At 35.8% G+C, this 25,612-nt stretch overlaps 1 protein-coding gene across 10 annotated transcripts in view; it reads right to left on the bottom strand.

Moving 5' to 3' along the window:
• SOX6 (SRY-box transcription factor 6) overlaps positions 1 to 25,612 on the bottom strand; it is a 263,900-nt gene that overhangs the window by 18,649 nt on the left and 219,639 nt on the right. For all 10 annotated transcript variants that reach the window (XM_050335391.1, XM_050335396.1, XM_050335392.1 and 7 more), the window contains one exon: positions 14,497 to 14,605. In XM_050335391.1, coding sequence (XP_050191348.1) covers positions 14,497 to 14,605 — 109 coding nt within the window. The remainder of the gene's footprint in view (positions 1 to 14,496; positions 14,606 to 25,612) is intronic.

Raw genomic sequence — 25,612 nt, 5'->3', positions numbered from 1 at the left:
TACACTAAGTAAAACACTGCAGTTTTATTGATTCAAGTGACTGACTCACAAGTTTTTAGTTGTGCAAAAATTAATTTTTTAATTCAGAGTAGAAACATTTTATATATATATGTATACATTTTTAAAAATTCTATATAGGAAACCCATCTACATGAAAAAAGGGCCTAAATTAGAGGATGCATAACTAATACACTACCTGTTTGCCACCAGGTCCACAGTACATTAATTTCATTTAAAACGCACTGACCATACAGGATAAATTGATTTTGTTTTATATGGTGTTGACAGCCATGTTTATTGTGCAGTGAAATGTAGTGTAGTTTCAAGCTGACTATATCCATTAACACAGGGCAATATGCTGACTACTGGGCCAGATGAAGACATACATTACCCTGAGAGCAAAACACTCATTCGCATACAGCAGTGTCTTCTCCTGAGGATCACCACGGTAATTTATGATGCTTCTGATGCCATTACTTTACAACTGACACCAATTTGGCAATTTGTATACTAAAATGCATGCACATAAAAGAAGACAGGTTTGTGGCAAATGTGAGATGCAAAACTGTTTTAATACTATTCTAAGTACCATGCTACAGGTGTTCTGCATTTACAGGAGGCTGCAGTCAGCTTTTTATTGAAAAAGCGAGAAGTTTTGTTGAGTAACCTGCAAGCAGGACCAAATTAAGGGTATGAGTGGTTGATGAATTGTTATCAGAAGACTTGGACCACAGGCATATCAAAGATACCATCTTTTGAGAGAGGACATATATTGTGAAACTTCAGTAAGTTACAAACACAGTAAGTCAACACTGACAAATTTATTGAGACAATATGAGTTATATAATTTGAGAAATGTCAGATATATCATGTAATGGTTGTTCTATCTTTTGAAATAATACTATAAAGATGTGTTACTAGTATGTGGGCAATTTAGAAATTGGTGACAAAAAAATATAAATTATTACTAATGGAAAAGTTGTCATTTGTTATTCAGTTACTCTGCTCATAGCAAAGGAAAGAAGACATATTTGAATCCATATGATATTTCTCCATCTTTTACTTTGCCAAAGGTGCTCATTCATTATGGCTAAGTAGAAGTTTGTCTTTAGCCCTTTCTAACACAATTTTGGCCTGACTTTTAAGTCCTAATGCAGGCAAAAAGTAGTTTTACTGGGATAAAGATATAATTTAGATAGAATGAAAACAAATAAACAAAAACATGGGGGGGGGGGGGAGGAAAAAAACCACCATAAATTATCTGTTTTCAGAGAAAGGTTATGTTGGAAAACAACTCATAGTTGGAGTGATAAGTTACAACCATCCTAAAAAGGTCAAGCAACTCTGGCTGCACCTGCTTTAAGTCCATACTTGAAGAACTTGAAAAAGCAGCCAAAGAGTTGCTGTTCTTTGTGCTTGATCGCTGTGGGAATATTTGACAGGTGACCTATAGGCCATCATAAAAGCACTTGCAAAATTAATTTCTGCAAATAACTAAAGTAATATAATCTCCAATCTGGCTTCTAATGGTCTCAAAACTACAGAATTATATTCAGCATATGAAGCATTACAATAAAATAGTTCATGTAGGGGAGCCAGAAAGTCTCAGTACCTTTTTAGCTTAGAAACGAGGTGCTGATGATACATATACTCAGTGAGGTCTTACGAGTTGAAACACCTAAGAACAAGCTTTCAAACTGGTTGTTCTTAGGTGCTTTATCCTGTCAATCAGGTATTTTGACAGTATTGTGCCATAAATAAACAATTTCAACAGATTTAACAAAGTATGGGGGGTTTCCCCATGTATAATATAGTTAGTACTGACAGAGGCTGAAAGAGACCCCTGAAATTTTAAAAGTAAATATATATATATAATTGCAAAGAAGTAGGTGTCTTTCTGAAAATATTTTCAGGGAAGTCCAATAAATAACAAACAAAAAATAACAGATAAAATGGAAAAGTACTACCAGTGAAGGTCAAGATGAGAGGAGGAAGTTGGTAATTGTCTCTCTATTGCTCTGTCTTCTAGCTACTGTTCATAGTGCAATCACAGGGAGAAGGATTTCCAGATTTAAGAGTTTAGTCAGAATTTATAATTATTGCAAAAGCAGTAGAGGTTGGCTGCCCTAGTGGCTTAGTTGGCAAAGAAGTCTATACTTAGGCCTAAAGACAGGGGTTGTTCTCAAAGTGACACTTTTAGCTTCTGAATGTGTGTGGTGCCTCACTTCCTACATCCTTTGCATTTGCTCAACTTGTTGTGACTTTAATGATTTACAGCTAAAGGCAGATTAAAGGAGAATAATCACTTTTTGTGGATATATGGCAGGCAACCCCTTTGTGGAAGCTGAATTCCAGACTACTCTCTAGGGGCAATACTGAGAACACCAGAGAATAAATCTAAAAATGTTACAGCTTCATGAAAATAATTTAAAAAAATATTTTTGTTCCTAAAGAGACTGCTCTCTAATCAGATAACATTAGAAACATAAAAGAATCTGATCAACAGGAAAGATATATATTTTCATGTGAAGTAAATGTTAAACATACAATAACAATTGTTACATTGCTTATTTGTTTATTCCTCCTACTATCTGAGTTTCTTACATTTAATAAGGAAAGGAATTTTAGGACAGGCATCTTCTCTTATCATATTTCCTGAAATCTTGGCCAAATTAGGGTTAATCCTATGGCCTTTGACAAGATGTGGTTTTACCTTCCATTTTAAACATCATTTACAACTAAACCTTAGACATGGGCTTCTACAAGCTACCAGAACACAAACAATAATAAACGTGATAGAATGGAGGGGGAAAAAAAAAAAAGGTGAGAAAAAAGATGAGGAAAAAAAGAGAAAAGCAGTGACAGCAAAAAGAGATTTTTATCAGTCACTCTGTTATCCCTTAATTACTCTTCACTCTATGGCCATTGATTCATGGTTTGAAGTGATACGTTTCTTTTGACTCCCCTCAGATAATGAACCTGCCTATCTACAGAGTATACTGCAGACCATCTCCCATGGACATACACCAAGACAGGATACATAGAAATAAAAACAATCTTTCTAGGTTCCTAGTGTATAAATGACTGGTTAGTAGTGAAGCACCTATCATCAGTTATTCATTAAGCTGAAGTGACATATTTGTCTACTTTGGAAAAGACTGATGCGACCTCCAAAATATCTGTCCCCGTCTGTGGTAATACAACCAGCACTGCTAGCAGCTTGCATTCCAGAGATCAGAACCTAATAAACATGCAAACAGGAATCACTCTTTTATTGCATGAGATGGGTTACTCATAAACATGGAAATGCCATAAAAACTGGGAGCATGAAAAACCGGCTTGGCAGTCCCCTGTCCTGTTCTTAACCTGTGCACAGACAGATGCAGCCTTTGTGAAAAATACAGCAATATTTAAAAGTTCAGTGTTCAATTTCAGAGAAAGTTGCAAAAATTACTACTCATAATGCTTCACTGTAATCAGACATGTAGCAGTTTTAGTGCAACATTTACCTGCTTTGCCCCTTGCCTGCCTCTTACTTCTTCATCCCCAACCACATTCAGACTTTCTCATTCTTTATTATCAGCAAGAGAGGCAACATAAATGGGTACCCCATGAACTATTGTAAGTAATGTCTTGTTATCACTGGCAAAATACCCACTTGGAAACATGACTGGGTTTGGGACATGGATGCCCGTGGTCACACGGTGACACAAATGTTCTGTTTGTCAAATTCCTTTTATTTCAAATGCTAAGCAAATATTATTCAGCTAAATTTGAGCACCGACATTTCTTACAGACTGCATGTCAGTGAATGAAAGGGGAGAAAAACTGAGAAAGCCACGAGTGACTCATGAAATACTAGAGTATTTAAATGGCCACTAAAATTTTCACCTGCAAAGGTTCTGAAATGTGCTAAGAAAATACTAAGAGGTGGGAATATACTGCAGCACAAGTTAGCTCCAACCACTTGGTTATGATAAGACTTCTATTTTTCCTGTTAAGAGACTCCATTCTCTTTAAAACATCAACAAGAAGAACCAAATGGGAATTCCCTAAGGTCAGCTCTGAGGAAACATAAACCTCTAATTCAATAACTCCGCTACTGCACTGAAAAAGGCCTTATTATTGCAACATCCATATGGAGTCAATTGGACATTAATGACTAATCAATCCCTCCCCTTTTTATTCTACTTATAGTGTCACAAGCCATGTTTAGATTAGCCCATTTCCTGCTTAGGATCACTCAAGATGTCTTTTGTTCTTTCAGGGCTGGCCTGATGGAGGCAGCTTAAACAAACACACGACCCAAGTGGTGCAGGAGTTATAAACTGCCATATGTGAATGAACAAAGGGGCCATACTAAAGCCTTTTGTGGTATTTGTTAATGTTTTTCATCTGAGTTTAAAAAGACCTAATGACTTTGTGGTGAGCTGATGCATGTGGCTCGTGGCTTTGCAAAATGAAGGAAATTCTAGCCAGTTATATATCAGCATATATTTTCCAAAGTGCCTTGTTTTCAGTTTTGGTGGCAGAGAGTTTACTTTTTTTTAGTACATTTGTTTTACATATGCAAGCAAAATTCTTAATCTCAATTAAAACACAGCACCGTTTTTCACAGCCATTTTCATAACCTGCATATATATCTTTCCCCCTTCGAAAAATCTACAGATAAAATTAATAGTGAAATATCTTCTGAGTGTCATAACAAAGCAACTGTTCTCAGCTCCACCAGTGGTAGCAGTTCACTCACCAGTGTTTAAAACTGAATTATTAGTTGGGCCGTACTAAATACTAAAACAACACTTCTGAATAAGCTACTAGCACATCCATGCTCCACAGCCAGCCGTGCCCAAATCTGTATTATTTAAATAAATTAAAACTGCTAAATGCAGCTACTTGCTTGATGGCTTACACAAACAGTTTAGATTTCTTGACCACATTTTATGGCAAAACTAACCCTCATGGAAATTTGGCATGGAATACAGCTAAAACAATACAATAATGCTTTGAATAACATGGATAATTAACTGAATTCATTAGTGCTTAAGGCCTGACTTAAGCTCTTGGTGGCTGATACAGCTGCACATGTGCTCTAACATAAGAGCATAAAACGTTACTCTATGAAGATCTATGAAACATCTATACAGAAATTGGGATGAAGAAACAGTCTCTTCTATAAATTTGGGGAGGTGTTTAAGTGTCATCAGATTTTTCAATCATGTGCCACTTGCAGACTTCAAGACCCTTCACAGATAATTAATTAAATGCTAACAATCCCATTCTGACATAGATATTATTGATAGAAAAGAAATGTGAAACATATTTAAGTTGAAAGTTACTCAGCCTAAGTTGTGATGCCAGAAGCAAGGGATTGACAGTCATCAGATCTAACGACAATCAACATTCCCACAAACAGTAAGATTGTTTCCCTTTGATTTTATTTCATACTCAGTTGAGGAAAACAGAGGACCACAGAAAGGAAAATACAGACAAAACAGCCAAGCCCAAGAGAAATAATTGTAATAACTATTGTTAGGTGTCTGACAAGATCTATTTATTTTATTTTATTTTTCAGGAAAACTGCTTTTTTAACAGCTAAGCAATTATTGTTATTATACTAATCATATTCCAAATCAAAACAATAAAAAGAGGGATGCACTCATCTATTAATACATTAAAATGTTTCCATAAAAGTAACAACTTGACTGCCAGTGGAGCTGTTATTCATATAATTTCAAATTTCTTATGACATGAGTGCCACCTAGAACATTCAGAATATCCAGATACTGATTTAAAACACAGGGATTGATTCTTTAGTCTTTAGTCATCCCTAACAGTTCTTTGTTGAAAGAAATCCTGCCTGAACAAGGGCCATAGGACATTACCCATTCATATTTCAGTCAGTGCTTTGGGTTTTTTTAAGATGGAGAAATGACAGACAGGAATTCAGCACAGAGAAAGAAGGTAGTCTGGTTTCATGCTTGATGGATGTATTGTTCAAGGTGTGACTGAACACTCTTCTTTGCTTGCTCACATGTTTTTTTAGCAAAATAATGACTTTTAGAAGCTTAAATACCATGTGGTTTGTAGAAGGGAACCACATTTAACAATGGGGAGAGAGCTTTACAAAAACACCTCCCTCAAATTACCTGACATTAATGAAATGCAGAATATTTTGCAAAAGATTTTAATGTGTTGTACTCACTGCTTTAGTGACCCGTTTCTTACATTCAATCTTCAGTAACTTGTCACTTTCTGAATAATGTACCATCATTCTTTGTATCAACATAACCAATCCCTTCCATCCAATGTTTGCTGTTCTCACTTGTCATATCACATCAATAATTAGATGGCAAGGACCTAGGGTTAGGATACTCATATGCCATTTTTCCTTGCCTTTCATATGGGGTGCTGATACTACAATAATTGATAATATAATTAGTAAATAATTATCATGAGGGGAGAGAAGCAAAAGCAGCATGATAACAGGAGCTGTAAATTAACAAGTAGTAATAAATATTAGGAAAAACTCTTCAGACTAATACTTTAAAATATGGTGCACCTGTGCATTTGGGATTTGTGAGTGAAATCAGGAAAATATTTTTACAAACACAGCAATGCCATGTCCCAGTATGTTACCACATTAACATGGTTTGAATAAAAAAGGGAGGATTTGCCATGGAATAGAGTCTTTCATGAAAATTTACAAACTGTTTTTTTTTAATTCCTGTGAAGCTACCCCTGCCTAAATTGAAAACATAATCATTTATTATTTGCAGAATCTGTGAAGACACTGTAATGCTCACCCCACAAAAATTTTAGACCACTGATTCTGTGAAATTAAATCAACATACAAATTAAGAAAATATTTTCCCCTTGCTACCAAGTTCTGCACTAGACACTTGGACGCTTGGCACATCTACATGGAAGAAAGGCAGATGCTCTTAAACACTTTTCTATTGCTGAGATACTGATATTATTGGAGGACAAATCATACACAGTATAGACTTAGAAAAATAGACAGTTGTACAAAGAGGGCTTGTTTGAATCTGTATCAATTGCTCGTGCTTAGCCAGAATATATGGTGTTCTCTTAATGCATTCATATTTCTGCTCCCCTCCCTGTGCTCATGGAGGTAAGGAAGAAGAGCAAGATTCTTTCCTCCTTCATGTAGCATGATATAACGGTGTCTTTCTCCATCAGCTGAAAATTCAGTTGTGCGTGGAAATTTTACACTATTTTACGGAGCTTCAAGCTTCTTTTGCAATATTGGAGCAATACCAAGAAATGTACAGAGCTAAGAATCAGGACCATGGGGTGTTTTCCACCTGGTGGCTGTACATTTGTGTGAAAAACTGTTTTAAACTGCTGAATTACTATATTTAATTTTTCACTCAGTCCACCCAAAAATAGCTATGCAAACTGACTGATGCTTTCAGCATTTGTGACAATTTTCTCATGGTCAAAGATTTTCTGTGTAAAACTGCAGCCCATGGTTGTTTTTTACAGCTGCCTTTTAAATTCCTGAAAATAATGTTTTACTATATAATGGAAATTGGGACAAGGCCTTAGCCATAACTGTGCTAATAGGCACTCCTATGTAAAACTCAGGGCATTGTAAGTGTGGTTGATTGTACAACATCAGAAACTCTAACTATAGGGTTTTTTTAAATAAAGGTACTATTCTCTAAGAATCAATTACTGTAGCTTAGAACTGCCAAATGAGAAAGACTCATATTTAACAGTAGGAAAAAGATACCTGAGGCATTTGAAAATCAAAAGTTAACAGTTGTGGAGGACATCCAGATTTGCTATTCTGAGTGTGAGAAGCCTACTATATACTAAATATTAGTGTCTTGAGAGGAAGAGGTTTCAATGTCATGAAAAGATCAGTCCACACACTCCCAGCTCGGATTTTTCAGTTCCCCCTCTAAAATGTTATGGAGACGTTGGCAACAACGAGACGCATGAAGTGGTTGCCATAAGAAAAGTGATGGGGTGGTTCCTAAAGACATCTTATTCCTATCCCATGTGCAGGTGTTGAGTTACTCCAGGGATGAATCTCATCCAACACAACTGAAATATTGGGCCTAAGTACTTTTTCCCAGATTCATGATCTGCTATGAGTTATTCTGAAAAATTCAAGCATATCACTCAAGTATCAGGCACAATCAGATTCACAGATGTTAAAAATGGCAAATGCAATTAATGAAGGCCACCTTTTAGCAACTGGTCGAATTGATGAAGATAAGAAGTTTTTTTATATTTAAATAATAAAGATAAAATTATGGGATTTTACTTTTGTAATCAAAGACCTATAACGAGAATTCAGATGACTAAAAATTCCAGTACTTGAGCTTACTGCACTCTCTCTGGAAACATTTCTTTGTTTTCAGACGGCTTTCACAGTTTTCTGATTTTCATCTTTCCCCTCTCGACTGCCATAGCAACTATTACAAATATTTATGTGCGACAAATACTGGAGTGGAGAGGCATTCTTTCCTCCAGTATTTATGAAGCTCTGTCACAAAAGTAGGTGATGCTTTATCATGCATGTACTACCTGCTGTTTACACCTCTGCATAGGAGGGTGTTAAACAAGTTACCTCACAGGTTTGGAGCGTGTTGGCAGCCTGCCAAGACTGATCTGCCTGCAAATGTATGGTTCCCTTTCACCTGCTTCTTCAGCTGCTCAAAGTCAACCTTTTTCAAAGTAAAGAAGGAACTCTCACCCTTTTGTATAAGCAATTATTTACTACTGGGCATACAGGAGATTTTTGAGGCTTTGAGCATGTGGTAGAGATGCTCCTTTGATAAAGCGTTGATCTATTTCTTACCCAACAGATTTTCAAAACTCAGGCACTTATCATGATGTCTGCTCCGGTGTCAGGAAGACAGACTGTGTTAACTGCTGCAAATATGGAGCTATTCATTGACTTTATATGTTGGTCAACAAATCCATCATCTGAAAAGCTGCAGAACTGATTTCTTAAGCTTTCTGATGATTTGAAATATATTCTTCTAAAAGATAAGGTGAGCTTGTGCTACTCCAAGCCTGGGTTCAGGTCCAAAATCAGATTCAGACCAAAAACTGTGCATATCTGAACTAGAATGAATAAGATCAAGCTAGGGCTTACTACTGGAATGAGTCAATTACCAATAGTTATCCAGCATGCAATTGACTTGCAATCAGCCTACACCAGGAACAAACCAGTAAGGCTTAAAATTATGTAATCTCAAACAGTGACTTGGTATATAGAAAACCACAGTCTTTAATTCAAGGACTTTACAAATTGGAGTAAGAGACAGCAAGCAGGTAAGGAAGGGCACAGGCACTAAAGATGGCATTTAAGGAGAATGGGGTGGTGCCAGTCCCATGCTGAGGACTCTTAATGACTGACTTGACAACCAGGTTTCATAGCAAAGATTACCCTCTGGGAGACTTTGAAAAATCTCATTAGTCTAATACAAGCACAAAATAATGCACAGATACAGATAAAGTAGATAGATCCTACCATATTATTAAAAAGTGTTTCTATCTAAACTAGCAGGCCTGTACCTATCTTCCCAACCATGGTCCATGCTTAACACACACTGGTACTATCAAACAAAGAAGCAGCAAGTACAAAACAGGTTTACAGAATCAAGAAATCTACCATATGAAAAATGTGAATGAAAACATCAAAACAGGACTCATGACTCTTTTACTGCCCTAAATGGCAAGCTTTAAGGACAAGTATTTAACTCACAGGCCACTGATTTAAATATACTAATATGAATGAACATAGAACTAAATATGAAGTACTAATAAGGCATTTTCATAGATTTCTATATGCTTTATAAAAATTAATTTAGCTTTGCAAAACATCCTATTTTTCACTTAGGAAAGCAGGGTACAGAGAAGTTATTTCAAAATCACACTGTTAGGTAGTGGCAAAACAATAACATTCAGATGTTTTTGCCCTGAGCCTAGGATTCAATCAAGAAAATTACACTTCAATATATCCAATTCTTTGACAGAAAGAAGATCAGGTCTTGATGGAATTTGAATCCCTGAATATGATGGCTGAAGGAAACCACACTGCAACCTGAGCTAAGGTAAAACCAGTCATTTCCAAAAGGAAGGTTAGGTCTACTCTACATATTTCTATCTACTACAAAACAAAATCTTAACATGCTTCCTACAAATTTCCAAAACATTTGACCACAATCCCAGAACCAGAAGGATCCATAAACATAGAGCTCATGATACAAGCACAGGATCCATAAAGATCAAGCACACTCTTCAGTTCAAAAGAAGCAGCACTATCACCCAAAAGTGAGAATCGGTGAAAGGAAAGTCTTTTTTAGAACTTGAACCAAAAACGCATCTTCACATCATCCAACATTCTCAATAACTGAGACCTAAATATTTTAGTGTTTATTATACTAAATACTTAGTATTACATGGTTCCCTGATCTGAAATTTAAACAGGGCTCATCTATGGCTCCTGACTACACTCTATACACTCTGGTCAGTTGATGTGTGTCAGTCACGTTCAAGAGAGGTTTTAACTATAGCTAGATCCAAAGCTGCCTTGGTGTGTCCATGCCAGGTAGTTGTATTTCAGTACTGACAATCTCAAATGTTCAAAATCATGAAGCCAACTACAGTAAGACTGAAGTCTCCTTTAAAATAACATTTTGGGGGGCAAAAAAACCCAAACATCCTTGTTTAGTTCTATAATTGTCTGTTGCTTGTAATTTTGGATATCAGTCATGGAATGTTTATGAGGCTCTTAAAGCACGTTTTTGAATTTTGTTAGCTAAAAATGTATCATATATTTCAACTGACAACTGGGATTTAAGGTAATGATATAAGTAAAAGATTTGTAGATTATTCTTCAATGGTGTCACAGTCAGTGGCAATGTTTTGAATACAGTTTGAGCATGATTTTTAATATAGTTAGCTCAGTCTTGCCGGGCGCTAAGGAAGTAATAGAAATGTTGGTTTATGTCACATTTAATATAAAACTCTTGCTAATGATTTTCAGGCCTCCATTCAGATGACTGTGAGCTCATTGTGAGTAACACAAACTTTGAAGAAGACTTCATACACTAGGTCATCTCTGAAAGTGCATCTAGTTACCATTAATTAAATCCTACTTTTAACTAATCTTAAAATAAGTTTTCCCACACTGGGCAGGGGTAACAAATTAAAAAAAAAATTATTCTACAGTTTTCATATTTGTCTAATTGCTAAGTTTGAAGAATTTCAAGATTTATCTTATAATTCATGAATCAAGAAAAAAATAAATGTAGCTTCAGGTTCTGATCAATGAGCCAGTACTTCAAGCACTCCTAAAACTACAGGAAAACATGACTCTGATCCTGTCAAACACAGATCATTGCCACATGTTATAGAAAAGATGCAAGGTGCATAGAAAAATCATTGCTAGATACTATTACAAAAGTATTCTAAAACAGAAGTCTGCTGATACGTCTCATAACAAATTACTTGAACCTTAAAGGCTGTGTCAAAACAATGGGAATCAGGGAGACTTCCCAGATTTGGTCAATCTCAAATGCCTGTTGGGCACTTTCCTATGAAAACGCAGGTGTGCAGGTACCAATGCAGGAGTGGAATTACACTCCCACAGCCCCTTTGGTCTAGGGCAGTGGGGGGATCAGAATGCAGCCCAAACTCCGCATCCCCCAATTTATGGCCAGTAGTGGGACTAAATTTGGAGTCTTTAGCTCAGAAAAAAATCTGCTACACCACTGCTCCATCCCTATTCCCCTCACTCACCACCACTTTAAAAGAACCCTCTACAAATTATTAATATCTTCTCTAAATCTAGTGACTTTCATAATTCTGAAGTTCTAAAATTCTAGTGATGAGAGTATAGACACCTAGCAGATCTAATAGCCTTACACCCACTCTATCACAACTGCACTTGAGCCTCTGAGATCTGGATCTATTTCTGACAAGAAAAGACAGGGCAGCAAAAGTTGACCACCAATATGTCACTTCAGAAATATTTATTCTCTATTTGACTGTGTATTTGTGTAAAAACACACAAAACATACAGAAATATTATCTAAAGATGTCTACATCAACCTGCATTCAAACGGTATCTAAAAAAAAATTGGGAAGAAAATAAAAAGATTTAAAGTAACAATGACAAAACAGAAAGGAAGGTGTGAAACATACTGAGTCTGCAAAGAATATGACTGTGCCTATTAGGAACCTTTGACATTCAGCTGGTATTGTGACCGTGGCAACACAATAAAATGCAACCAGGTACTATTAGAAGAGGTGAAAGAAGAGAAACAAAGCTGGCAAAGGATCTAGAGCACAAGTCTGATCAGGAGCGACTGAGGGAGCTGGGAGTGTTTAGCCTGGAGAAAAGGAGGCAGAGGGAAGACCTTATCTCTTTCCTCAACTACCTGAAAGGAGGCTGTAGCCAGGTGGGGATCAGTATTTTTTCACAGGGAACAAGTGATAGGACAAGAGGAAATGACCTCAAGTTGTGCCAGGGGAGGTTTAGATTGGATATAAGGAAATAGTTCTTCACTGAAAGAGTTGTCAAGCATTTGAACAGACTGCCCAGGGAAGTGGTTGAGCCAGTAGCTACTGAAAAATGAATATACTAGAAGCCTCACATCCTGGATGCTGTGATTGCTGTCTTCCACTTTAAATAATGTCAAGCTAGAAGTGTCATCTCTTAGCCAGCTTGCCATAGACAAGGGGCAAAACTTGGGTGATATTTTGAATGTCTTTTTCTTGCATCTGGCTGATATCTCAATTCACCTTGTCTGCAACCAGAAGGACACATAAGCAGTTCAGTTTTGATCTTCTGCCAATGTTTTTTTTTCAGATCAGCAGAGGTATGTATCCAGCACCTCTTTTCCAGAGATATCTCTTGGCTGCTAAACAAATTCTGGAAATCTGAATCCATTCATGAACTCAGGTTTCTAATGTGGCAATGCACCATGCCTCAAAATGCCCCACCTGCTCTAGAAAGACATGTACACTGTCCTTAACCTGGCACACATCACTGGAGCTTGGGTTACATATGTCAAAGCTTTGCTCTGCACTATCCAGTAACAAGGGGGGGCTGTCACTAACACGAGGTGTATCAAGATGCTAAATTAAGGACACTAGAAAGAGAATGGATGAACTGAAGGAAATGAGCTAAACCAAGAGTGTGATCAGAGACCTGATGTCATCTACACCATTAACTGTGTATCTGTAAGTATTCCACTGCAACTTTTCACTCAAACTGACAAAAAAATATTCTTCAACGTGTTGAAGTATAAGATATTGCTGCTGGATGGAAATTCTTTTATAAAGCAGTTCATAAATAGCTGATTAGTCAAAAAGTATTTTTGAAGTCCATCTCCTGATTCCTTTTTTTCTAGAAAACAGGAATCATTGCAAAACACCTGTCTGAAAGTTTTCACCTACATTCTGTTATTACTTTTCTTTTTCCAGACAATACAACAGTGGCTAAGCACATTCAATAAAGGATGAATTAATGAAGCTCATAAATAAACAGCTCCCTAAAGTTTACTGGTCCTATTCCTTTGATCAAAAAAAAAAAAAAAAAAAGGAGATTTTGGATCTGTCAAACGTTTGGATATTAATAGCAAAGATCAGAGGTGTTTTAAACTTTTCAAGCCATAACTACAATTTGCCCAGTTTAAAAAAGAGTGAAATGACTCTCAAACAGAAGTAAATTGAGGAGGCAAAATCCAGCATAATATTCTATCTCAATAGTACATTAAGCTTACTACATGACTTGTAGGGTTCCTGTATATCTACGTGTTCTCTGCTACTGTATGACAGGCTAAAGTGACATCCAATTCCAGAACATGCACAGCAATCCTGCTGGAGACTCAACTCAGTCTTGATAAACACTGATTTCCACCTGTGGCTTAACATATATAGAACACATATAGAACATATATATAGAACCCTCACCGAAATGAGCACACTAAAGGTTGATATTATGAAAAAGACCTTTCCATACAGAGAATGTGAAATATTTATCCATTATCATTTTACAGCTGCCTGTGAGTAGATTTTACTTGCTTTATCTTGAGTGTAGTGGTGGATAGATTTCTTAAGATGCTCTAACCTTATTCAAAGCTGCTAAAGCCTAAAAAACTGGTGAAAATATACATACATAGATATATATATACACACATATATATATTTCCTGAGATAATTTTCTCAATATTTCCTAAAATGTTATTAATAATTTAAAATTTAAACACTTAATGGGTAGCTGCTTGGGGGAGAAACAGTGTTGCAGAAGGGCTAAAATGGCTATATATTCCTTTCAATGTCTGCACCCTCCGTTATGGACTTACCGAAATCTCACAAATTCAGACAGAAATCAATCGTTACCCTGGGATGTAAGATAGGCAGTACTTATGACACTGGCAGAGTTTCAGCCATATCATTCTGTGATGTAGTGTTCAATAACCCATGGTCAAAATTGCAACTCACCTTCTGCATCTTCTGGCCTTGTAAGATCGATGACACCAGGGCCAATTTTTCCATCTTCATTGGGTTTCCCTGTTAACTGTTGGCCTAAATTTTCAAATCTTGTTCTTTCCTGGAAAAGAACAGAAGGAGTCTTAATGCTCCATATAGGATAGTTCTCATTATATGCCTGTGCATATGTGTATGCATTGATACATGCCTTATTTTTTAAATCTGAACAAATAATGAATGCATCTAATTAGAATTTTAGCTCAGGGACAATTTTTTTTTACAGATTCTGAATGTTTGCATTTATGAAAATCAGCTTTAAATGTGAAACATATACAGAAACTTTGAGATTATTTTGATCTGCACTGCCATAATGCATAAACGATTGTACATGCAAATACAAAACACTCTTGGCAGCACACAGTGCTGATTGATGCTGCTCACTTTGCCTTTCCACTTATTTTCTAACTTAAACTGAAAAAGACAATCAACATTTGGGAAACATGAAAATTCAGAAGTGGAAAGTAGAGTTTGTGTTAAAATGCACTGTTATTTTAATGAAAAAAAGCACTTTTTCCCCACTATAAAATTTGAGTTTGCATTCTTACCTCTGTGAAAACACAAGTCTGAATTTTATGCAGAGATTTTCAAAGACATGTATTTGAAAAAAGGAATATTAGAGGACAGAACTGATACTATTTCGTATAGAAATTTAAATTGTACCTCGGTGAAAAGCAAACTTAGGAAGACCAAAAAAAAAAAAAAAAAAAAAAAGGACTGCCCACTCTTAGAAAAACAGAAAGCTTTTGGCAGCTGGAGACCTCCATAGGAAACCTGGAACTAGAAAGTGGAAACTGAAAGGTATTTTATTTGTTAACCCAGTTCCTCAGTCAACTACTGGACAAGGGTATTACAAAACACAGTGTAATATTGTCTCTCAATAGTAGTCTCTGTAGTACTGTGTATCAGTAGCAAAGTGTTCACTGGTTATCATTAATTTAGCATTCTCATTTGGAGGAACAGCATGTTTTCCCTCTTGCCTTGTTGTTACCTCTTCAGACTAAACTTGGCATTATGTTGTACTTGTGAATGAATGAAACCTTGTTGTTCATTACTATGAAACAATATTAAATGTCATGTCAGCTTGAATTTAGAGACATGAAATACCAGCTTTCAGCTCTATGAACAGTTTCTCCATGTTATACTTAATGCATTATGCAGAAGTAGAGTGCTGATTGCTGTTCAGTCTATTGTTCAATGACCTAGTTCTGTGCTGTGCATACTAGACATAAGAAGAAAACATTGTGAGTTTCTCTCCTAAAAGATGGTTAGAAACTTGGTAATGTTTTTAAGGACAAAATACACTTGAGGGCCTTGACTCCTTCATTTGCTCCACCCCCAACTACTCCATTCGAATGTGATTATTTTCCCATTATTATTATGCTTCAGCAATGAAACCTCACCAGGACAAGTGAGGAGTTGTTTTGATTCCTCATGCTTTTGATTCCTTCAGCCATGGATTTTTTTTAATTATTTTGTGTTTAATTTGCAGAGGAAAAGAAAGCACAATCTGACAGTGGATTGGCAAAACATGCAGCTGAGACATTTCAGGTACTAACTGCATTTCTAAAAGTTCCTCAGAACCTTCCAGTTGTCAAAAAAAAAAAAAAGCTGCGTTTTATATTTGTTAACTTCTTTGCTTATTTTCTTCTGTAAAATCCATGGTTGATGAAGGAGCTTATGTATACAGAGGAAATCAAGAGAAAAGAAAGGGTTGTAAATAAAATGTGACTGCAGAAAGGCATTGCAAAACTAGAGGCCCAATATTTTACTGAAAGATGTTGTGCAATGTAACAATACACCTGAATCATCACGATGGGATAGGTTTTACTGGTAGAGTGAATGAAAAATAAGTTTGTCAAGGATTCTGTGTTCCACTGCAAAGGGCTGATTTGCAGTTGAGATAAAAACAAAGATCAGTGCTAAGAAAACAGCTTTTGGCACATTTATTTTCTCTTCCAAAATATTTGCACTAAAAGCTTTTTCTTAAGGATGTTAATACAGCACCTGCAGTATTCTTGAAAGAACAGCCTTTAAATGTGTTTCAGGAGAAGGAGAAATACCTTTCTGCTATAAAAATCAACAGACCCTGCTACATATCAATATGCACATTTGGAATATCTTTCTAGTCATTCATTCTCTTTGATTTTACCAGAAAATATTCAGTTACACACACACACACACACACAAAAAAAAAAAAAAAGGAAAAAAAAGAAGAAAGTAAGTTTCTGAAAGAATATCAATATTTTGACATGGAAGGAGAAAAGGGAAAATTACATGATAAGGTTCAGAAACAGTAAAATGAAAGCACTTATGCCATAAAAATACCTGCTCTTGTCAAACAAAGGAGATGTACTTATAGCTATTTCATAACCCCCTCCTTCTAATTCATAAAAAGCTTTGACAAAGCTAGTTATATTTAAGTCTCTGAAATGCCTTTTAAAGTAATTCCTTTGCTTTTTTTTTACTGAAAATTATCAACATAGTGATAGAAAAAATGTTCAATATTTGCATTGGTTTTATACAAATTCAAAAACTAAAAAAAAATAGAAAATTCTTCTTCAATATTAATGATGTTTTTATCAAGTAGATGCCCTTACATTCCTGCAAAATAGAACAAATTAATATGAAATTTATTATTAGAGAGGAAACTTGTCCCACCCAGCTCAAGTCCTTTTTTTTGGGATTTGTCTTCGTTCCTGTCTGGAATTCATCCCAAAGAGAATAGGTACTGGCACTAAAAATGCCTTAAAAGTACATGTTTGCCTAGAATGATTAAGAGGAAGATTGATTCTCTACTTCATGTTCCTATATGAAGAAAAAGACATACCTTCATTAAAACTACATGGTTATTCATAGCTGCACTAACAAATATGCTACCTACACATGCATTACATTTGCACACATATACATCAACTACTGGATAGATTGCTGCCTCCCTAACCAACATTAGCAGAAAATTTTGGTGAGTTTGTAATAAAGTATACTGCTATGGACAGCGCAGGTGTTTTCTTTCCTGTGAGAAAGTATTTTGGATCCCAATTTTGAACAGATTTTTTTTTTTTTTTTGGTTGGTTGGTTTGGGGTTTTTTAGTGCTGGATATGGAGCTTATACTGTATAGTTACATTAAGTTTTCCCGTTTCAAACTCAGACAAAATAGGTCTAAGACATGACACTGACAACCCTTCCTCATGACAAGACCAAGATAATCAGCTGGAGTTGGCACTGGAAAACCAAAAGCACTTCCCAACACAAATCAGATCCTTTGTGCTTCTTTATATGTTGAACACACAGTAAAAATAATCCTTCCTTTAAAATGAGAAAAAGAAGTGAAAAAAGAAGCTTCTTCACAGCCAAATCTTAATTTTCCATTCTGTGATATGATTAGGCACTTATTTATGCGTTGTCAGTCACAAACATGCAGAAAACGTAAAAGTTATTGAAAAAATTAAAGTCTGCTCAACTGTCTTGCAGGACTGTTGGTTCTCTAAGTGCTTTGAAATTATGATGTATGAGGTAGATGTTGCATATTAAATAAAGATATTTAAATTATAAAGCCCCCGTTAGTGAGAGCTGATGAATGTTAAATGTTATGAGCCACAAGGCTGTGGCATCCATCATATTCACATATTATCACAGTCAGTGATGGAGCGGCCCCAGTGATGACAGATAGACTGCTAGATAGTTATCCCTTATTTCCAGCGTCGCCAAGCAAGCCTTTCAACCCCTTTGGCATTATTTTTAGCTTTGCATTAAATTAGCAACTTTTCCGTCACGTTCTGCCAGAAAGTATCAATTCTTTCTTCACGTGTGGAAGGTAAAAGAGTGATTCAGTGAAGCAAGGAGGAAAGCCCCTACCTCTGTAAAGGCTGCAAACTTGAAATGACTAGAAACAAATATAAAATTGTGATCTTGTGAAAGAACAGCAATGAAACAGTAAGCACACAATAATGGCTTTTCTCTGCACTTAGATAAAAGCTGAATTTTTGATGCGCACAGTATATTTTCATAAAATTTTATATACTATGTTTTATACACTTATTGGCTATTCCATAATAATGTGTGTGCTAACAGTAAAATTGCTCTTAAATTTATGTGTGTTATTTATACGTTCCCACGTAACAATGCTTTTTGTTGTAAAAAATATTCTGTTTATTAATGTAACTTTACAACCACTGCATCCAGGATCCGTGGTAAATTAATGACATTTTTATTATTTTATAGTGTCATTAAATTTTTACTGATCACTCCATCAAACAGAAGCAATAAAGGCCATAATGCAAACTGGGACACTTAGATCAGGGGAGCAGGAAGGCATTCCATATAGTCTGAAGTAAACGGCTTGCCATAAATGATATTTATACCATCTTTAAGGATGTGAGAATACTTGGACAAGTTTGGCAAAACTGTTTCTGTAGTACCGTGGATTGTGTACTTAAATAACAGTTTACTTGCCAGCAAGACAATTTTTTTTCAAACCATATGCGAGAAGATGACTGATTGCATCCATCTCTTGAAAAATAATATACGAAATGTAATAATACACTGGGCACCCCTCCCTTCTGGATTACCAAAACTGATCTGACTATACCCATGCCTCAAATTATTTCAACATGCTTGCTTTTTCCACATCTGAAATGTATGCTTAGTCTGAAATGGAAAATGGCATGCATGCTGGTCTTTGTGTAAAAGATTTAAAATATATATATTTTTTGCAAACAAATACTTTTATTTAAGTAGACGTGTTTGGACAATGATGTAATACCTTTATTTCAATAGTCTAGCATGGAAGCAGTTACCAACATTAATTTAAAGAGCCAGTTTCTAGAAAAAAATCAAATTAATATGGGTCATTCACAGAAGCCACAGAACATATGACTGAAGGGATATTATTTCTTCTGAGGACAGTGCTTTAGTTAGAATGACTTCAAATAATTATCACATGTTGCCTTTATGTATGAAATGTATTTCAATTGAATTATTCCATACTAAATGCTCCAGTAGCTTATTTGCTAACTGTGATGTATTCCCTTCATGTACCATGGACAGTAAACAACAGGCAAACAACTTAATGTATTCAAAACATAAAAAGGGCATTTTCAGTAGAACACAGAGAAAATCATTCCCAGTTTGAATAAGGAGGAACCAAAACTCTTTTTTTCTGCCCCCTGGAAAGTCAAGATACAAAAGTCCCAAGCTTTTCACCTTGTTACTACTTTTTAACAGCTAGGACTGAAAAGTTAAATTACCCTCCACTTAGAATCTTTTGCAACGTCTTGGCACAGCAGGGATAATTACAAATTGACTTTCAGCCTTATCTCTGGATATTTTAGTTATTACGGGTGGGAAGTTTAAACATTAACCTTATTACAACAATGTCAATCATCCTACTGGTGTGCAGGCATGCAACTGCTGGAATTCTTTGGATGGCAAAGTAGATAAATACAATAGTGGCATTATTGCTACAATTAAAAGCAAGGCCTTTGGCTTTGCAAAACCGTGGTGAATGTCTAGGACTTGTTTTCAGTGTCATAGCAGCGGGAATTGCTCCAAGAAACCAGAGAAATTAAATTAGCAAAGCAGGCAAACTTATTGTAGGAATGCTGATATTTTAAGATATTACAAGATAAAAGGTGTATCTTTTCCAGCCACTGATTTGCAGGTTTTAAGAATGAAGCATATGCAGACATCTATGATGTTGACACAATCTTCCCTTACTTAGTTTTTCATTTAAGTGAAATACCTGAATTCGATGATCTCAGGAACCAAAGAGGGGCAGTTAGTGAATTTTAACCCTGACATACTGCTGCTTCCAGGTTTGGAAGGCCCCTGTGTTCATAAACTGTTCCAGTACTATCTTTGTATGCTGAACATACAGCATGGACTAGCATCCCTGCTACAGACTACAGATTTGTCTTACATTGCAGTGCCTCAAAGCAAACAGCTTGCTTGAAAAGATGTGGGGAGAGAGAAGCCACTAGGTCCCCTTTTAAATATATTCTTCCATCTTAAAGCATAACTGAAAAGTAAAAGGTTAAAAGCAGATAACAGGGAACTAACACTAAAATTTCTCTGCCTGACTGGCAAGCCTCAGCTGGCTTCCATGTGACAATGTGACATATGCAAGACCATCACAAGCAGAAAATACTCCAAAGTTGTTCAGCAACAGAACTGTGATTGTTACTTTCTTCTTTTAAGACCCAGGTTCTGGAGAAAAAATTGAGAATTGCAATTTCATCAAAATTTAAAATGTCTAGAAAAAAATTTGAAACCAGAGGGCTAGGGGCAAAAAAAAAAAAAAAAAATCATCAGATAAATCAATGTCGATGCAAATAGCCGACTTCTAAACACTCTCTTCAGCTAATTATTTTGGAAGCCTGATCTTAAGGATCAGAATTCCTAGAGCTTCTGCTTAGTTAGTGTGAGCAGTAGCCATCTTGATTTCGAAACACAAATAAGAAGAATTTAAATGAATTTTCTGATTGTCAGGAGCACTCAGTAGATACTAATTGCATATAGACTTCAGTGCATTAAAGCTTGCTTTTAATAGTAAGCGTCTCAATTCAAAAATATTTTTTGAAAGCAGAAAAAAAAAAAAAGAACAGATAGCATATCTTTCCACCTAAGAAGGATATTATGCCCTCCTACACATGAAATATTGCCATCCCTGTAACTATTGCCACGCTTGCAGGGACTCCTAAGCTATGGATCTGCCCTGGTTAGATTACTTTCAACAGGATTACTGCACTTACTGAGCCCCCTTAACCAAATGCTTTATGTCTTTGTTCATATGGTTTTAATACGATTTTAACCAATTGCAAGGTTATTTATAAGTTTGCAACTCCCCAGTAGTTAGAGTTATGAAGCGTTCAGACTTAAGCATATCCAGTTGTGTGGTAACCCAACTACTGCTTTCATGCGGTTTCCAACTTTTTATTCATGCACAAAGGCATGATGCATGGCAGTATCTGAGACCTTTCTGACTAACTCTTTGTTTCAGCAGCAAAATCATACAGCAGCCCGCAGTGAAATTACACATCAACTAAAAGATTAAAAAAAATAAAAAATAAAAAAAAAAATATCACACAAACTGTGAAATTCCACCTCAGACTGATGAGAAGTCATTAGTCCTCGGAAAACAAAGGGACAATCAATTAAATTAACAGCTGGTAAATGAAAAGCAAACAAAAGGAGTTACTACTTTACACTCTGTATAATACAGCTGTAGAATTCACCAGAGGTCAGAAAGAGTCCAAAGCTTGGTCTGTCACTTGTTTTTAAAAGAGCTGGATAATTTTATGACTGTTAATAACATTTGTAGTAACACATGCTAAGACAATCAAATCTCGTGTTCCAGAGTGTAAGCTGTTCAACTGTTGAGTTGAAGAGAAATTCCCTCCTCTCTGCTCCCTTCCCTCCTGACCAACATCTACAGATGATTAACTGGGAGCCTTCTAGGGAGAGAAGTTAATTTTCTTTTATAATCACTAGATTTAAGGGAGAACTGGTAAATGGTATAGATCAAATCTATTTACCTTGTAATTAGAAGGAATCTGAATGTAACCATTAAAAAAACCCACCATGCTTTCTTTTAATTAAACACATACATGTGCATTTTTGAGAGACAGACAAAAATAAACACAAATTACAATTGACGTACACTTCTACTAGGAAATAGCAGGACTGTGGTTTGGTTTTTTCTGTGCTATAAAGTGACTAATGGAAGCAATTCAATAGCTACTCTTGGATTTTCAGAATGTTCATTCAAATTTTTAACATTTTATTTACAAGAATAAATGTGTAAGGATGTGCCAAAAAAAAAAAAGGGTTGTTTTTTTCTTAGTAGACTAAATACTACAAAGGAATAATAATACATATACATATTTCAGTTTAATTAAGCAGGTGGATGGACCTTATTAGTTATGACCTCATTTTCAACAAGTAATTCTAACTATTTAAAAGCTGAGCCACTTAAATGTCATAGAAGTAAACAAAACTACTTTCACCAAATTCAGACAATGCCATGACACTGTATGTATATCTGCGTGTTCCCCCAGACTTTTATGCTCGTGACTAAATTTCGTTGAAAGCGCTGTCGTGCATTACAATCGGAACAGAATTCAGAAGATCAGAGATCTGGTTCCTTGCCTCAAAACTGTGAATCTCCTTCTCTCTCAATCACCTAGTAATATATTACAGGCTGAAAACCCAGATTTAGCAAGAAGCCACAGCAGTGTAACAACCAGCAAAACTATTCTAGGTTCAGCACAACAACTTCTTTTTTTTTTTTTAAATGGAAAAAAAAAAGGCAGAAAAGAAGTCACCAATGGCAATTTCCTTGCGGTGTTCTGCAAACCTCAACAGCACAAAGCAAATTCAGCTGCTCTCCACACAGAGTTGGGAAAAGAAAGGTCTTTTAAAAAATCCAAAAAAACACACACAGACAGGCATACACACATGTCACTGGCCAAACATATTGAGATGAAATATGATGTTCTTTTGTGAGCAGTGTGGAAATTTAAACACCTAAACAGGCACATATATATGTTTAATTTTAAACCTATAAAAGATAAGAGAAAGATAGATGATGTTCTCCTAAATACTTTCATTCCATCATTTCAACTGTTCTTTATGATAGGCATGTCAAAGTTTTGACACTATCAAACAATCCTGGAAAAACTTTGATAAGCTTAGACTATGTGACGCAATAATCAATTATCAAATAGCAGTAAGTGCACTTTTTCTACCTGATACGTGGGTAGTAGTTACAAATGTTCAAAATCAAATATTTCAAATACTTTATTTGCCAGTGTTTTTAAAATTAAAGAACTGAACTTCAGGAAAAATCTGAATCTGAGTTTTGTGCATTTTACTACAGCAATCTCTGAACACGAATAGTATTATATATTGTAAATGTAAATTCAAGTAGCTCCATTAGGGTAAATCTTCCCAGGCTTTGGAAGTACAGATATCTAACCCAGATATTGTGAATGAGTCACTAGGGGTACCTACCCCTTTTGTTTACATCTATAAGCAACGGAAGCCTCTAGATATGTCTGTTCCAACCCGTGTTCAGGGAGACACCTGAAGTAGTTTAAATTGGTGATGCAAAAGACACTTGGGCTTAAATGTTCATAATCATATTTAGAATTAGAAATGTAATCAAGGTAGTTAACAAAATCCCACCAAATGCTACTGTTTTCAAGTATATGCCTTGCCTTGTGCTGGATGTAAATATATAATTGCATACTATGCATATAAAGATTAAGTAGGCTTTTTCTGTATTTATCAAGCTGATTTTTTTTAGAATTTTATGTATACTTTTTCAAGGTTGCATTTCATCATTGCTGCTTATACATTGCTCTGTTTATACTGGGGCCTCTTTTGTTATGTTCAGAGAGAAAAGGAACATATCACTAAGGCATAAGGATGGGTGACAATGGAACAATGATAATAACATCATTATGCAGTGTTTTGCCTCTTGTACCTCCATCACTGCCATGTTTTTCTCTGATTATTTCAGCCTCAGGAAAAAGTGCTGCTTACTGTTTATGTCAGGAAGGCAAGATTACTGTTTGCATGATTACAATATCAAGTATGATGTACATAATGCCTGTGATAATATAAATGTACCCCTCAACTACCTCCTGTCTTTAATCTTCATGCAATAGGGAAAAAATACAATAACAAAGAAAACAAAACAGTGAGTTGCAAATTCTTGCAGCCTTGTATAGGCCTTAATCTTATAAGGTGCCAAATACTTTCACTCCTATCTAGGAGAGGCCTCAAGGACATGGATAGTCAGTACTTAACTCCAGGGGAATATATTAAGAATGGACCAATGCACCTTACAAAATCAGGATCAAAGAGTGTAATTCTTATATGTTTACATGGAGTCGGAGAATAAAAATTAAACAAGTTCTTTCCAGGCTGAAAAAGAAGTTTCTTCCTTCTTACGGATTATTCCTTTTTCCCTTTGAAATGGGTAGGTGGAAGGCCTTCTGGGATGAGGAAGAATTATTCTTATTTAGGAATAAAACAATGCAAAGCCAAGAAGACAGTTCTGTAAGGATCCATGCAAGTGGACAAGACCTTGCATTAACAATGTCCTGGCTGAAGACAAAGGGGTAACTCTGCATCAGTGAAATTGCTAGATTTACTTAGTTCTGATTGTATTAGAAAGATAAGTAAGTTTCCCATAATTTATGTTTTTAAAGTTTATTCTCAAGGAAAAGCAGCCCAAAAAGGATTTATGAACACTGTAAATTCATAGAATCATAGAATGGTTTGAATTGGAAGGGAGCTTAAAGATCATGTAGCTCCAACACCATGTTCAGGGACACCTTACACTAGACCAGGTTGCTCATTCACCAAACCAAACAACAAAAAAGCTTCTGATAAAGTAGGATAAAGGTTCCATTTGAGACATCTGACATGCAAATACAGGCATAATATATACTTCCTGGAAATTTTACATCTCCCAGGAATAGCTCTTCCGTGCAGGAAGTATGAATCAAAATAATGCAAGAGAGAGAGTACTTTAAATGGATAACTGAAGGCTATGCATTTCTTCCCATGCAGAATCCAGGAACCATTGCACATGAAACCATCTTAAACACAAAATGACTACCTTTGGGTGGAAAAAAAAAAAAAAATCATGTGGTTTATCTGCAGCAATATACAAAGAGAAAACTGCTAGTCATCTATAGCTAATGCTACTGGCAAAAATTCACTCTCTAGCTTTTCTTTTAAAGAAGAATGATTTTTTAAACCTTGTTTTGTTTCTACCAAGAAAAATTTGTTTCAAGTTTCCCACAGAAGATATCCATTAAGTACTCTTCAGTTCAAGGCAACAATGACAATTTAGAAAATGCTTTTATACCTTTATACCTTTTATACCTTAACACCTTAATGGGCGTTTCCAAAGTAGTGGTTTCACCCACAGTTTAGCCACTTATGTCCCACTTTAGACTATTTTTGACCTCATCATCAGGATAAGCAAAAGCTGGGTCCTACCACATCTCTCTGCATTTAAAATGCACTTTTTCTCTCTTTTCCCCTGTCCTCATT

Source organism: Myiozetetes cayanensis, unplaced genomic scaffold (assembly GCF_022539395.1).
Source record: "Myiozetetes cayanensis isolate MyiCay16 unplaced genomic scaffold, myiCay2020 scf6-25, whole genome shotgun sequence".
In the NCBI taxonomy this organism is placed as follows: Eukaryota; Metazoa; Chordata; class Aves; order Passeriformes; family Tyrannidae; genus Myiozetetes; species Myiozetetes cayanensis.
This window is presented reverse-complemented; position numbering and strand designations above follow the sequence as displayed.